The 17914-nt window shown below is 30.4% G+C and overlaps 1 protein-coding gene across 1 annotated transcript in view; it reads right to left on the reverse strand.

Moving 5' to 3' along the window:
* Positions 1-17914, reverse strand: part of LOC118201156 (lachesin-like) — a 259543-nt gene that overhangs the window by 11807 nt on the left and 229822 nt on the right. The window contains exons 6-7 of the mRNA XM_085806926.1: positions 8880-9179; positions 2775-2822 (exon numbers count right to left, since the gene is read on the reverse strand). Of these exons, the coding sequence (XP_085663052.1) occupies positions 2775-2822; positions 8880-9179 (348 nt within the window). The remainder of the gene's footprint in view (positions 1-2774; positions 2823-8879; positions 9180-17914) is intronic.

The raw sequence follows: 17914 nt of genomic DNA on the forward strand, positions 1-17914 counted from the left end.
TTTCCACCAAAAAAATTATAAAACTGCTTTAAAATGAATTCTGAAGAGAATTTTTCGTGGCGTCTGTACGAACGTATGTACGTGTGTGCGTACGTACGAATCTCGCATAACTGAAAAACGTGTAGCCTCAGAACGCTGACATTTTATATATAGGACTGCTATAACATGTAGATGTGCACCTCGTATTTTGGTTGCAATCGGCCGCACTAAACGTATATAAATATATTTATATATATATCCACTCTGTTATCCGGTTCAGTGATCTCAGTTTCCTTACTCTTATATGTTTGTAAATTGTACATTTTTTGCTTTAAAAATGATTGAATTATGTGGTTTTTATCTTCCGGTTAAGGTTTTTATGCCTTTAGTAAATCTCTATGGAATATTTTTAAAATTATCAACAATTTTAAAGTTGTTTAAATGCCGCTAAGCCTAATCCTCTTCTTGATTGCGGCCGTTGTTTGTTTACATTTGAAATAGCAGACTAGTGGATTTGTTGACAATCTAGAGAAACGTAGCTTCGCAACAACAAAGATAACGCCTTCATTTATTATTGCGAATTAAATCATGCTGAATAGTTTCTGGAATTTTTTCGAGGAAATAAGTGTTTAAGATTTACTTCGTAATTTTTAATATAGATATTTTGAGTTTTTATGCATTTTTGAAAGAACTGAATTAAATATTTTGTGAGAACTGAATTAATTGCATGAGAAATACTCAATCGTCTGTGAAAAACTGTTTCTATTTTGTTTTGTTTGATTAATTTCTTTTATACATCGTTCTAACTTTATTATAGTATTTGAATAGAGCATGTGGCAACGATTTATATCATTAAAATTATATCATTTAAATCATTAATCAAATAAATTAAAATTATATCATTTGAATTTATATCTTTTAAAGAATAGAATTATCTATAATTCTATTCTTTAAATGATATAAATTTTGTGCATTATGAGTTATAATATGAACGAAATATAATACTGTTAAGTGAATCTAGCGCCAGAGTGTCGCTATGGTAAACAAATACTAGAGTGGTGGTGTGTATTAGATTACGGCAAAGCACTCGAGGGCTATCTGCGTTAAGGGAGGGATGCCTTCATGGAGGACTTTTTAAGGGGAACTGGCTCGTATACACGTTACACATGGGGAAAACCACGAAAACACCCATGCAGCCAGCCCGTTCGCGGGATTCGAACCTCGGACCGAACTACCAGTGTTCAGCGACGTTACCGCTCGGCGGCTGGTAGGCTAAATACTAGAGTGAATTTTGAAAAATGCATTTATTCTATTGTGGTTTATGCGCTGTCGGCGAAGTAGATTTAATTGAATTCAATATGTTTAAATGAAATGGAAGAAAAAGTGTGTATAATTTGATATTCCGTACAAGGAAGTCATGTGGTGTACACATCAGATTTTGTAAATAAGAAAGTCGTCAGAGTTTTATAAAATATGAAATCGATAATAAAGCAAATTCCAAATTTCAAATTTAGGCATGCCTATATTCGCAGTGGGATTACGCCATTCAAAATTCGATGGCTCTATGTACCGTTGCTTTATCACAATGCGAAAAATTATACATACGTTTATGGAGGTTTTTCGTTATTTAATTTCTTCAAATATAACGCAGGACTCTAACATTCGGTGGCAACAGTTTAAAAAGTGAAACGGACATTTATAGTGAACCAACGCAAAATCGCAAAACGAAAACTAAAGTCCTTCAGAGACAAAGCCCCTTTGGTCTAAAAATAAGGCAATCTGTATTTAAGCACATGATTATATATATGTATATGTTTATAAAAATTTGCTAAATGTGTAAATATACAAACGAGATTAAAAATAACATTTAAAATATCTTCTCAGTTAAACTGTTAAAAATAATATGTGCTAATTTCTAACAAGACTTTATTTATCCTCTTGCAAAATTTATTATAAAAATGTTTTATTTATGATCTGGACATAGTTAATTTTTTAATTGCATTATTACAATTTGACTTCCTTCCTTCCATTGATTTGACGCATGAGTTGCACGAAATTCATATTATTTTATGAAAGACCAGAGGGGGAACTAATAATCGAAGAGAATAATCTAACGTCTAAAAATACGCCTAATGCCATCTTGAAAAAATAAATATTTAAGAAATAAAGCAAAAGCAAACGCTAAAAATGTCATTTAAAAATAATATGAGAAAAATCCACGTTCAATTGTGCTGCAACGTACGAATAAATATTAAAAGTTTAAAAAGGGCAATGGGAATAAACTTCGACAAAGTAATTCATAAAATAATTAAAATAATAAAATAATAAAAATCTGCGAACAAACGATAGATCATGTCCTTATGAATACCGTCGTTAAAAATACTGTAACACAAATAAAAAGCTATTTCACGAATTTTTAAACGCATAAAATTGAAAATGTATTATAAAAATAAAAATTACTTATTATTCCAGTTATTTCAACTTCGTGTTTCTTTGGCTCATAAAATATAACTTTATTAAAAATATGTTATTAATCTTTACGCACTTACGAAACAGATTAATTTTTTATGCTACGAAAGATTTTTAAATAAATGCCCAATTCTCCTTTTACCTTTAAAATTATATTTCATAGCATAAGCCATTAGTTCAAACACGTAAACATTAAAAACATAAATGCCTTTCATTGCAGAAACCTTTCGGAAGATTAAAATGATCTGTAAACTAATAATCATTTGAAACAAAGCATTAATCATCAAAATACATTAATGCTAAAGAAAATAAGAAATATCACTTACCTGTATAATGATAATCGGTCGAATCTGTTATCCCTTGCCTAGGTTTTTCTGTAGAGGAAAAAACAAAAACAAAAACGAGATATTAGTAAGAGTCTTCGGAATGAAACATATTTCCGCTGATTCACTACCTATTACATTTTTATTCCGTTGTCTTTTATAAGCTATAAAAGATACTTATTCTTTTAGTTTTAGCAAGAAGAAATTCCACACGAGAATATTAGCCTCATTACGGATAATTCAGATGCCTTAATCAAGTTTCATTACATATTTATCTCCTCTCTTTCTGTGTGTAAAAGAAAACGATTGATTTGCGCTTGGTTCCTGTTATTTAGTAGAATAAAATAAAAAAAAAAGAATGCGTTAATTAAATTACTAGATAAATATATCTGCCATTTTTAAAGGGAAATTCTGCTTTCTAAATGGTATCCAAAAATGTGACAATAAAGATGTATGTCTCTACAATTTTATGTAATGGATTTCGTTTTTTGGTATCAGCGGAATGAAAAGATAAATGTCCGGTAGCGACAAATGAAGTACTTATGAATCGCATTTTTAAATCTGTTTTCCAAAGTGGTGTTTTGCAAGGACTTCTTGGTAATTATGCGTGATCAGTGGAAAATGCAGGAAACTGAATTTTGTTGCTTATCGTTAAAAAGTATTTTATAAAGAAATATTAAAAGGGATCAATAAAAATAAAGTTTTAGGACCATTACATGTGAATTACTTATATATCTCTTTACTAAAACACATAATTGGTGAGATATTGCAAGGGAAAATCCAAGATAAAGAGTTTTTGTCTGTTTCGATTAATTGAAGTAAGTTTCTTAAGAAAGGAAGTTATTAAAATATTTACATTTAAGCCATAGTATAAACACAAATACATCACGCATAAGATAGCGTTAATATATTATCTCGAAAAAAATTAAAAATAAAAGTCTGTATTGCTATGTTTTTATAAAACAGTATAATTTTTCATTATCTCAAATTCCTGGTATACGGATGATAATTATTATTAATTCGTATCCCAAACGTGTTGAATTTCCCGCAACATATTATGTGTTACCTCAAAATTTATTTAAGTTATCATAAAACTCGACGAATGCATTAATTTTAAGCTCAAGTATACAGGAAAAACATTTTTATTTTCTTGTACGAAGTAAAAGAAGTATTGTAATACCGAAAATTTTCAGGTATCATATTTTAACGAAATATTCCATTTTGACCGCTATAAAGGCAATTTAACGATGATTTTGTGTGATATCTGTACGTAAGGACATCTTTACAGAATGTGTGACATCCGTACAGAATAAAGGAATCTTTTCCCCGAAACGGATTGAAAAGAAAAGAATTTAAAATGGATTCAGATAAGATTTTTTTCATGACGTCTGTACGTACGTTTCGTGAAGTCTTTACATGACGTCTATACATACGTACATAAATAAACGAAATTAAATTCCAGGATTAGAAATTAGTACGTATGTATGCATACATGTAGCTCGCATAACTCAAAAACGAGTATCCCCCAGAGCGTTGAAATTTTGCATATAGGACTGCTATAACATGTAGTTGTGCACCTCTCTTTTTGCTTGCTCTCTTTTTGTCGGCTAAGTAGGTTTAATTCAAACTAATAAGTTTAAATAAAATGTAAGAAAAAATGCGTATAATTTAATATTCCATTATTATAAGGAAGTCATGTGGTGTACACACCAGATTTTTTATATTTAACACAGTTAGAGTACAAAGTTACGGAAAGAGAAACACTGTGCTTAAAGAGTTAAATTTAAAGAATTTAGTCTAGACTTAAGGATTTCCATGAATCTGCGAAGTAATTAGGAAAACAGATGTGTCTCTCTAATTAACCTTTCTCCATCGATTGATCAAACGAATGCATTTGAAAAGCACAGATTAAAGATTTTATAATTACTGTGTTCATTAAATTGTTATCACGGCCACAACTTTTGCCTGTAATATACCGCCAACTTTCATACAAAAGCTCTGTCTTACAAATTTAAAGTAGAAGAAAGTTTTATTTGTTTTTCTATGAAATTATGCTAATTTTAAATCTTGTTATGTCAGGAATGATCTAGGTTTTCTCGTTTTCGAGTCTATCGACTGCAGACGAAGATCGTTGCCACTAAATTATAGAAGCAGATCGTTAATGTCTAACTAAAAGTTCTTCGCTCAGGTATATCTTCAGAAGCTGGTAGGAGTCGTTTTCGTTTACTGTATAAGGTATTTCTCCCGCCTTCTTAGCATGCCTTTGTGGTGTAATTGTTAGCATACTCGGGGAGGGGGAGTATATTCGAGAGGTCCGAGGTTCGAGCCCTGGCGAGGGCATTGCTCATTTTTCATGTCATCTGCTTCAGATGTCTCTACAACTGTAGTAAGTTAATTTTATTATATGGTTAAAGAGAATAGAAATAGGGGGAAAAAAATACTCAAAGCTTTCAGATTTTATATTACGCCCAAAGGGGCGTTTTTTTAACGCTTTGTATGTTACCTTTATTTATTAAATATCATGTTCTTCGCACTTAAAACAAAAAATTTAGTTCAACTGCAATATCGAAAAATATTTAAAAGAGCATATCTTTAGAATTTACGATACACAGTGTCGCGTGCTGGAGGAAAAAAAATGCTTTCCCTCCCGTACAATGTCTCCAGTGCTCCCTTTAAGAACGTTGAATTTGTTAATCAAAAATTCATAAATGCTTTACAAAATGGAAAACAGGTAATAAAACAAATTGTAAATTTGGACTTCCGGATGCCATATTCGAATGGAGGATTACGTTATACAAAACTGAATATCTCTAGGTACCTTTGCTTTATCACAATGCGAGAAACATACATACATTTATGCAGATTCTTCATTATTTAATTTCTTTAAATATGATACAGGGCTGTAATATTTGGTGCGAACAATTTGAAAATTGATTCGCCGTTTATAATGAATTAATGCAAAATGCCATAACGAAATTAATAGACCTTCTGTGCTAACAATTTTGAAGTATTTTTTATTTAACTTAACTCTTTACCGTATTTCATTCCGTTGCAACGAGAAACCTGTATTTTTTAACCATGTATTTTATTCTTCACAATAATCCGTTGTCGAAGATTGTTTTACACATAGTATTCTTTGTTTTTATTATTATAAAGTTAACAAAACAATCCAAATTTCAATATTACATTACTGTTTCTTTTAAAATTTCGAGACTTTTAATGTAGCCTTCTCAATTAATGAGATTTAAGGATTTAGAAAAGCGTCGATTTAAAAGTAAAATATTAATTAATAACTCAAGTTTGGGAAAATGAAATGTAACTTCGAAAATTCCAGTTCAGCAGTGTCATTCATATTTGGCACAACCTAATGAAATTTAAAAACGAATAATATTTCCATCTGTAACAGGTAAGATGATAAAATAAAACGCATATATTAGGTATAACGTTTCAGTGTATTTCGCATGGAGGTAGGAAAGGGAGGAGGGGCCATTCCGCGCTAGAAGTGAAGCACTGCTTTGAAGCTTGGGTCACCAGACGGGGTGTTTCTTTGTTTAGATTCAGAAGCTCGCTTGACAAGATTCTGATAGTATTTCCACACACAACAGTTCCATAGAAATCGAAAAAGGGACACTCTCGCATGAAAGAAACATTCATAGTGTGATGGATAATAGCAATTTGTATAGTTTACTGACATTTACGCAAAAATCACATCTTGGTTATTTTTCGATAACTAACAACAGCGATTTTGATTATGAATTTGTTTTATAAAATTCCAAGCTGTTGCACTACAAAAATATAGATTTTAAGAAAAATGTTATGCTTAAAGAATGAAAAATACCTTACGGTACATTTAAAATTGTATACGTCTTTCGATACCCTTGATAGAGTATTCGCTACTTTTATTTTATTTTCCAAACGTCAAAATGTTTTAAATAAAACAAATTTTTTTCACATCCATATATTATTGTAACATGTACCTTTTAAAATTTTTTAGAGAAGAGGCTTTACTGCTGCTCGTTTTAAACCCATCGTTTTAATTTTATATATCTGAAAAATAATCACTTTAGGCTTACACGTTTTACTTATTTGGGTTAATTAAAAATAAAATTACCATCAAATGCTGCAATCCTCGTAAAAATTAATAAATATACACGACGTCAAATACTATTTAATACCTATTTAATTATTAGGAATTAGAGAAATATTTATTTAAAGTATTTCGCTAATTCCTAACAATTCTCTAATTTTAAATGAACCGAATAGAGCATTAATTATAAATTGACTTACATTTTTCGATTTAAAAGATGCCTCAGAAGCCAAAAAATCATGTCATATTTAAGAAAGTATTTTAGGAAGAAGCTCTATAAATAGAAAAGAAATAATGCATAATTTTAATATTAATAATGCAATAAACTTTGATCTTAATTTTTGTACCTTAACCGAATAAAATCGAATTACCTTAATTTTTGTTTCCTTATGTAATTAACGAAAACTTGTGAAAATATTTCATTCAAATTAAACCATTCTGAGAAAACTGTCCTGTGAAAAGTATAGCATTTAATTCCGTTCAGAATGAAATGTTGTTTAAAAATATGTTGTTTTCACATACTTAGGACTCTGAAGTGTTGTAGAAAAAGAAAATATATACATTTATATGTATATTTGCGACGTAATTACAAATTATTTACACCCGAACGCGTCAAATCCCATAGAACTCAATGGTAAATGACCCAATGTTTTGGTCGCCAAGTAGGGATCGCCGGTGCTTCAGAGCAGGGTACGGAGAAACTTGTTTAGGGCGACTCCTTCTTACTTCCTACCTCCATGGCTTTCGCACACTTTTCGGTACACGAGGCTGATATAGAAATAGTATAGGCGATGAAGCAAAAGTCGCCAAGTACAAGATTCTGTAACCCTACGTTTCCTGTTTTAACCAATCGGAGCAAACAGTAGCAGAAACGGTCTGTAGGCTTTGCGAATATGCGAGTGAGAGAGAGAGAAGGAGATTTAGGAAGCGAGTCGCGTGCCACTGCAGGCTTACGAGTTTTTCACTCGGTTGCTGTTAGCTTTTAAGGCCAGAGGTTTAGACCTCTTGATATTTGCAAACGTATTGTAGTTTCAGCAACTCGGCGTACTACATACGTACCCTTTTAAATAAAGGCCAGTCTTAGTGCTAGGCATTTGTATATTAATTCAAAGTTAGCTTTTAGTTAGAGTTAGTAGTTTTATATTTTTACGTTCAGACCACAAGTGGTTGGTCTCTATCCCGAAGTACGGGAGTACTTGTAAAGCAATAGAGAATAAAGGGTTTCGTATACCCTTCCTGCTTGTGTCGTCTATTCCACACAATTGGGAACAGAGCTTTAGTAAGCTCACTGTTCTTATTCAGGATACAGTATATTCCCGAAGAAAGTGAAAAGTCATACATTTCCTGACAACTAAAAAAAGTATTAGCAACTGCCTATACTTGAACAGCGGAACATTGAAACTGAACAAGAAATTATGTCTGTTTATAGAATTAAAGAGAAAGTATTAGCACATAAAGCGAAGCAACTTAAACAGCTTGCATTGAAAGATATGTTTAATGAAGTAAACAAATAAATATTAAGCTTTTTTTTTTGTAAATTTTGATACCCTTTAGATCATAATTGCTCTTATTTCATAAATTACGGTTTCATATTTTTAATTTTATAATTTCTGAATGCCATCTTACCAGATTTAAATTGACGATCTATAATCCGGAATCGTCGAAGTCCCGACGGGTCCGGATTAAAGACATTGTTCTGTACTAATCAACTAAAACTAATACGTCTTTTTCAATTAGTAAAACAATACAAATTATATTTTTTTGCACACAGGTTTGCCTGAAATTTATGGCCCGCCGTGTATATATAACAAAGTGTATTCAACAAATGTTTTAATGGGATACCAATCAAAGTACACTTTTTATCAAAACACTTTGCATTCCAAAGTCCATTTTTTATTTAATGAATTAAAAAAAAATCTACCGATATTTTCATTCTATCATGTCAGTTGCTAATACTTTTTTTAGCCACTGTATGTATAACTTTGTAAAAATAAAAAGGTCTGAAAGAATTAAACATTTACCATAGAGCTTTATCGTTCCTTCGGTTTCTCCTAAAGAATTCTTCGCCACGCATGTGTAGGATCCAAAATCTTGCGGACGCAGATCTCTTATGAGCAGCTTCATCTTCGTTTTGTACGATGCTGGCAAGTCCGATGGTTCGTACATTACTTTGTATTTGTTATTCGTGATTATGACGATATCTCTCGCAATGACCCAATAAGTGACAGATCTTGGATAGGACTCTAAGTTGCACACTAATGTCACGTCCTCTCTTGTGCTAGCGCCAATCAGCTGACTGGGAATCAAAATCATGGGAGCAACTGAAATATGAGAAGAAATTATAGATAATTCTAGCAATGAAGGTAACCGAACTCGTTCGAAGGGTTTCTTCAAAACAGTTGTTATATTTCTGAATTTATGAGTTTTTTTTAATCAGACTGCACTCATGTTTAAATATAATCATTACAAAAGTTATAAAAAATTCATTATTTTGTGAAATTTATGCAAAGAACTGAAAATCTTAGATCGAAATTAACAAAAACATCAACCATCACTGACAAGAAAATAATGATAAGAATAACACATTTCTGACTGTATGTTATAATATTAACCATAAGCATACAGTGAAATAGAATAATTGGAAAATATTGATTCACTAGTAACATATGGCCAAATATGACAGCAACAATCAAAAATTAAAAAACGTACATATATTCATGAAGGGAAAATTATATAATTTAAACTCAGCTAATATTTTGACTCTCAACGATCTGTCGTACACGAAGCTAATATTTTAACTTCTATTCTTCATCCTGCCTAATGATGTAAAATGTCTGTGTGCAAAATTTCAAGTGATTCTATAAGGAGTTAGCATGGTTGCTGGGGCATAAATCATAAAAAAAATATAATAAAAAATCGCATTCACGTTGCCAAACGAAATTGAGAAAATACATAATAAAAATATTTTGCCAGATTTTTCAGATATTTTGAAATGCTTAAAATTATTTCATTAAAAAGTAACATAAAAAATATAACATAAAAAAGTTGAAAACTGTATCTTTAATTTTCTCTTTGAACTTTCAGCTTCTGAAAGTTTGCGGGTGGATAGCAGATAGAGAGAAACTTCAAAGTTACAAGACTTCGAGAACTTTGGAACTCTTTCAGAACTTTGATCTGGACTTTCTACTGTCAGTGATAACGGAGGTAAGAGATATTTCTGAAATTCTTCCATATTCTAGTACGAGAGTCCTATGAAAAGAAGCTGGATGAGTTGGTGAATCGGTTAGTGAAGATAGCAAGATCCTTTTATAACTTTATCTTATAACATTATCTTTTATAATTTTTATAACTTTATCTTTTATAACTTTATCTTTTATAACTTTTTATAACTTTATCTTTTATAACTTTTTATAACTTTATCTTTTATAACTTTTTATAACTTTATCTTTTATAACAAGATCCTTTTATACTCAACTTATGAACTTAATTTGCAAAGCGTATTTTCAAATGCGTTTTATTTAATGTGCTTGTATCTTACATTTTGGAGCTAAGCATATGAAAGTAATTCCTCTTTGAAGTTAGACTTTCAACGATATTTCAACGATTTCCGGTGTGGCAGACGGTATTTTCCGTTTTCTCGTCTGTCAGAAAAAATGACATATCTCCACCCCTAATCAACATATCTAAAACAGAAAAAATTATTTTTGGTAGCTAAGAATGTGGCCTTTAAAATATTAAATGAAAAAAATTGAGATCTTGAGCTAAAATTGGACTTTTGTAAGAGGTCGGTTACTTTAAAAGTTGTTACCATGTGTTGTAGCAATTTAACACTCTACCAAAAGTATCCAGTTGATTATACTGACAGGGACATATCATAATAATCAATGAGATACTACGTATAGTTTGAGTACGGATAGTACGTAGTATCAAATCGATACTACGTACTATCCGTACTACGAATCGAATCGATACTACGTACTGTCTGCCTTAATTATAGTTAATACGTGCAGCAGAGATCTAAAGCAAGAATCGGTCCAAGCACAAAGGCAATTGCCTAGGACACCAATTTTGCAAGGACACTAGCTAAGCTGTTCTTCTGGGCTATCTGTACGAAGTTGTCTTTCGCTTTGAATTATCAATAACTTGAATTAATATAAGGCGTGAGCAGTACTGATCGTCAAAGATGCCGAAAATCACAGATCCCGGTTTGATCTAAAAATTCGAAAGAACGAAGTGGTAACTAAACTTCGAATCGAAGATATTTCAGAATTATATTTGACCTAAATATGGTTTCTTTACGACATAAGTATTATTAATAAATATTGATTTGCGTTTGCTTTGTATTTCGTGTTGTTGTAAATTTATGGATATCTGTTGAGCATGTAAGCATTTAACTGTTTCATCTACTTTCAGCTTCTGAAAGTTTCCGGGTGGATAGCAGATACAGAAACTGCAAAGTTACAAGACTTCGAGAACTTTGGAACTCTTTCAGAACTTTGATCTGGACTGTCAGTGATAACGGAGGTAAGATATATTTCTGAAATTCTTCCATATTCTAGTACGAGAGTCCTATGAAAAGAAGCTGGATGAGTTGGTGAATCGGTTAGTGGAGATAGCAAGATCCTTTTATAACTTTATCTTATAACTTTATCTTTTATAACTTTATCTTATAACTTTATCTTTTATAACTTTTTATTACTTTATCTTTTATAACAAGATCCTTTTATACTCAACTTATGAACTTAATTTGCAAAGCGTATTTTCAAATGCGTTTTATTTAATGTGCTTGTATCTTACATTTTGGAGCTAAGCATATGAAAGTAATTCCTCTTTGAAGTTAGACTTTCAACGATGTTATCATAGATGCTGGGATAACCTTTTAAGCATTTTCATCGATTGTGATAAATATGGTTATTTTAAAACTTTAACAAAATTAAGTTTTTATTATCATTGGATTATTTAATAAATAAAATAAGTATGAAACACTTAACTAATGTAAAAAAAAGCTGGTAATCTCTCGAATAATTTTTGTGAGTATTCAATAGGCTTACTGATAAATCATTAGATTATTATTTAAAGAAACAAATATCAGGCTCTTAGAGTCAAAACGAAATAAAATTAAATTCGAGAAAGTCTGAATACCCTTAAGAGTATTAACAATGGCACTCATAATCTGAAGAACTGCTAAAACTAAAGTCTTTAATTTTAAAATTCAAGTTATTCATTAAGATATAATTCTATTTTTTTCACAAGTTTTGTATTTACCACATCAGTAATACTGTTATTAGTTTCAGTTTCTGATTAATTTCAATTAATAGTCTATCAGTTTCAATTTTAATTACAATACAGTTCTGAACTAATTTGTTCAGACTGTTACGTTATGCTTGAAGTTATACAATTCTGACACCCAGAATTATATTACATTATATGTAATAATTCATTATATGATTGAATCTAAATAATTTATAACTACTTGAAAGGTATTAATGCTATAATATTGTTAATAATTTGAATAAATAAAACAATCTAATTTATATGATTTTAAATCATAACTTTCTTCCGAAGTAAGATTAGAAAAATTACAACTATCTTGCAGAAAGTTTAATGCTTTTTGCCTTATTTGTAAGATCTTCTGTTGAAATACTTTAGGGGTATCACTTCTATACCGACAATGTTAAATTGGCCATTTTCGGTGTACCTTTTCTTAAAATCTGCTGTAGATACAAGCTTGAAATTTTTTCTGTAATTAAAGTATACCTTGTAGGGTTTATATTTATTTTAACTAACATTTATTTTAAGCTATCTTTCCTGTCAAGCCTTTACTTTCCCCTAGAATTGCCAATGCCAGAGTATGTAAATTGTAGTAGAACGCGCAGTATATTCACATTTTAGCAGAAGTAAGTTGAGTTTAAATAGAAGGGAAACGAGATTGTATGTGTGCTTCTTGAATCACTAGCGTGAAGGTTGCTAGGTAGAAATTTAAGAACCGCGCGTTTCGGCTTGTGTGCCTATCTCGGCAGTTCGTTGAATCTTCAACTGCTTAATCAGTAAGCTTGCTGAATCTCAGCTGTATCTTAGAACGCGGTTAAGTTAGTTACGATTTTAGAGCCTCGTAGGTAGTGATCTCGTTATTTATTCATCCTGTCATTTATTTTTAGTTTCACATTTTTGTTTTGTTAAACCGTAGGGTCGGCGTAGTTTGTGAGCGTCAAGTGAACGCAGCTGTTATTTCTAAAGTGGAATAAAAAGGGATTTAAACCCTTCTTACGAGTTTGTGTGATTTACAGTTCATAGTAGTCACTACCATAGTTGCTGACAAGTTGGGGCCTCGCAACACTATAACCTATTTGATTATACTGAAATGAGCGTTTGAAGCATTTTGAATTTTAGAGTAAATTACAGGATATTTTGTTAGGCATAGTAAAATTTAGCACTTTTCTCACCCCAAAAAATTAAAAAAATTTTTTTTTTCTAAGTTTATTACAAAAAGCTCATTTCAGTAAATATTAGGGAACCTAATAAATAAGCCATAAAAACTTTAGATACCTGTGAGCGGTGGTTCCTGAGAAAAGGTACATCGAGTATAAAAAAGCACGTTCGGAGAAAAACGCGTTTTTATGTAAAATTCCTCATTGATCAAAGCAGTCGATGACAAATTTAAACTAGATTTTTTTACAGTTCTAATTTTCACAGAGATTAAAGAATGGTATTTTTAGAAAGATAAAAGTGTAGAGAATTAGAAAATGCAAAAATCCGAAATCACAATTTTTTGAAGATTTTGGGGTTCCAACTCCTCTTTATGAAACAACATATATCTGAGGAAGGAAAATTATTTATAAATAAAATGTTTTCTCCCATAAATTGTTAATGAAATAACGTATTTTTACTGTAAACAAAAGGCCCTTTTCCCAAAAACGTAGAGAATTTTGGAATAAAATTACATTTTAAGGGGAAAAATTATTTCTTACAGTTTATTTTCAATCTAATAGGATTTAATAAGTGAGTAAATGCAGTAAGATACTACTTTAGTTACCAAATATAAATATTGTTTATTTAAAACTTAAAATATAAAATTTTGTTGAAGACAACTCTTCTGTTATCGGGAACGGATTCAAAAAGGAATGTTTATATGCATGTATGTAAAATGTAAGCACGATTGTAAATTATTTCATTGTTATTAGACAAAATATCTATTGAGAAACAGCTAATTTCTGGATGTCGTTCTATATATAATTTTAAAAATATACATTGAGATGATGCACGCTTGAAATGTTTAATGGTACGATGCAGTAAGTGCGTTTGTTATGATATGTACGTTTACGAATACGTAACGTGTAGGTTATTAAGATTTATCTTTAAATAAATGTTTGTCTTTTACAACCATTTTATGAGTGATTAATTTAACTACAAAAGGAAGTTAACAAAAGATGTATGTGTTCATGTATGTATGTGCATATGTACGTACGTATGTATGTATGTGTGATCTAATTTATCTGATTTTAATTCGTAACTTCCTTCTGAAGCCAGATTAGAAAGGTTATACTAGCTTGGAGAAAGTTTAATGCTTTTCGCCTGATTTGTGAGGTTCTCTAAATATACGCACATACATACTTACATATACACGTGGTGCATACATACGTACATTTCTGAATCTGATCCCGATAATAAAAGAGTACCTAAAAATATTTACTTAGCTATTATCACTGTGTTTGTAATAATAAAAAATCATTTTCAGAACTATTTACTCAGTGACGTGGGGTAATGGAGACATAAGATTCTATAAATTGCAAATTTATGCAAATGCATTCAATTTCCGTTTATGAAAAATGGAAAAGACAAGGATTACTTAAGTGAATTTTGCAAATCAGTTACATATTTAGATATTTATCTCATTTTGTATTTCTTTTACCTCCCTATTTGTATTTAGCTTGTCCGTCCCTAAATTTCAGTTTAACGGAAAGCAGATGAGACTTCATTAAAACCCCTTCGCGCCGACTGTCACGTCTACGTGCCAGCAACGAACACACTCACTTCCCGGCCAACACGCAGGGGTGCCAGAGCATTTTGCCGTTCACTACCGACTGTCACGTATTTGTGGCAGTGTCCTGGAACGTTTTAAAAACTATAATTTCTGCCACAAGATGGCACTGTATGTCCATATGGTTTCAGATACATGTACATTAGACCTTCTACTCGAAATGAGAGAAGCATGACTCACATACACGTGTTTTTGATTATATAAACAAAAGGGGAAATAATTGTTTCCGAATGGCGTGATTTATGACGTCTCTTTAAATCGCACTTTATTCGCACGTGGTAGTTGTTTATTTAAGTAGAGAAGTTTTATTTGCTCTAAAGCGTTGGGTATTTCGGTTTGCAGTTCAGTTTTTAGAAAATAATTAGATCTTGTTAGACGTGAATTATTTCTGTTTTTACCGTTGCAATGTCGAAGCGTCGAAAATGTTTAACAGAGCATGAAATAGCAGAAATGATGCAAAATATTTCAGATATTGATTCTGAAATTCTGATATTGATTCTGAAAGATTAACTGAAAGACATTTTCCAAAACTTTGTTCAGAAGAGACTGATAAGAAAATGAGACGACGATGCTTCGTTTGTTCACATTCCCGGAAAAATCCTCCAAAACGGCAAATGAGTTATGACGAGTGCAAGGAATGTAACGTAGGACTGTGTGTAGATCCCTGTATTCAAATTTTTTATACGAAAAGAGAATTTTAAGTAATATATTTAGTTTTCAGATGTATAATGTTAAAAGTCATAAAATGGTGAATAATGAAAATAAAGTGTGTAAAATATGCATTTAAACAAGAAATAAAGTAATTAAAGTATATAGTATAAAAATATCTATAAAGCATAAGCCGTTTAAATACTCTATAGAGCATTATTAAACAATGCGTTGATACTTCGGAAATTTCATGGATTTAGGCTTAGTAGCAAAAAAAGCCCCCGGCCCTGGACAGACGCTCGCGTGAGACACTGCCGGCCTCCGCGATAAGCGCCCGTTTGCGCTACCCGGCTCTGGTTTCATTATCATTTTGCATTAAATTGCTTTGTTTCTCTAAGATGCAAAATTAAGTATAATTTAATAATTGCAGTTTCACATATTTCCTGCTATTATAAAGTTTTATTAAACTGCTTTTATTTTCACATATTTCCTGCTATTATAAAGTTTTATTAAACTGCTTTTATTTTCACATATTTCCTGCTATTATAAAGTTTTATTAAACTGCTTTTATTTTCACATATTTCCTGCTATTATAAAGTTTTATTAAACTGCTTTTATTTTCACATATTTCCTGCTATTATAAAGTTTTATTAAACTGCTTTTATTTTCACATATTTCCTGCTATTATAAAGTTTTATTAAACTGCTTTTATTAAGTGGTTCACTTCATAACACATTTATTTAATTTCAGTAAATTTAAAACAGTGCTGTGAACTTAACTCAGAGTATTTTAAGCACTTCTGTAAGATAATCCTGAGAATATGTTTATTCTTATTCGCAAATATGTAGTACGACTTTTAGCGTTTTAGGCGATATTAAGCTACTACTAAATTTTTACAAAAGCTAAACAAATTTTTAAACTACAATATAAACGGTGCTACTTTGGTAGACGGTTGCACAGATTTTTAACGATTTACGTTGGCGCAATTGTTGGCGCGATTTTTACAATCGTCAGCCATCTTGAAAAAACGCTGTTTTTACGCATAGTAAAGTATTCGAAACTTAAAAAAAAAAAAAAAAAAAAAAAAAAAAAAAAAAAAAATAAATATCGTTAAAAGAAATGGATTAATTTTTTGTTGAAGATGTCGTTTTTTAAGATGGCAGGCAAGTGTAAATAAATACATTCACTATGAGTATAAAATACTAAACTAAGGCTATTATTACTTTCATATAGCAAAAAAGAGAATAAAAACACCGCTATAAAAAACATTGTGCCAACGTATAATTAGATTAAAATATTACTGAAATTGAATATCGAATTAAAAACAATCCTACCAACATTTAAAAGAATTAGAATATTATTAAATTCAAATACTTTAAAATACGTTATATAAAATATAATTAACATTAAAACATATGTAACAGTAATTATCTCGGCAATTTTTGAAAATAGTGTATTAATATTTTAACAAAAATTGAAGTATACAATTATAAAATCAAAGAAAAATATGTACTTACATTTTTTTGAGTAATTTAACCTCTTGTTTATTGATAAGTACCACAAAAAAAAAAAAAAAAAAAAAAAAAAAAAACGAAATTATAATTGAATCGTCTCTTTTAACCATCTTCATCTGTTATCCACATATCTCGCACTTCATTGAAGAAGCAATTAGCGAGGTTTCCTCCAAAAATTTAAAATAAATTTCCTCTGACGCTATTAACAATTTATAAATAAATCTTTAATTAGGAAAGACAGGTTGGCCAAAATAAGGTCTCAAAGGGCAATTTTTTTATTCCCATACCAATAATTCTTGGTAATTACCAATAACAACATTCATCTTCGAAACGAAGATATCCATTCCATTTGAAATCTGACGAATTCGAAGAGATGAATAATAAAATTTTAAAATGGCGCGGTAATACACAAATATTCAGTAACCAAATAGGGAGCTGATTACATCACGCATAGAATTAAAATTATTTAAATAATCATTCATAATAAAATCATTTTTAAAACAAATGCAAAATTAAATTGTATTTTAATGTTTAACAGCCACAAATAATGTTTAAAACATTACATTAAATTTATAGATATTAAAACCAATTACATTTAAAATAATGTGACGTCATTCATTACATCATTCATTACATTTATTTATTTCAAATAAAAATGCAAAATTAAATTCATTTTTATTATTTTGAAGTAATAAATAATATTTAAAACACGGAATTTATGCATAATAAAACGCATTATTTTTTGATTAAAATGACAACAAATAAAGTATTGGTTACCCTAAACAACATGTCTAGCAATATGTTTACCATAAGTCGTATCCCTCGCCAAAAAAAAATCGCCAAAACCCGTGCAACC

The sequence above is a fragment of the Stegodyphus dumicola genome, chromosome 12, assembly GCF_044657685.1.
Source record: "Stegodyphus dumicola isolate Sdum_Otavi_A_Nest chromosome 12, ASM4465768v1".
NCBI classification, from domain to species: Eukaryota; Metazoa; Arthropoda; class Arachnida; order Araneae; family Eresidae; genus Stegodyphus; species Stegodyphus dumicola.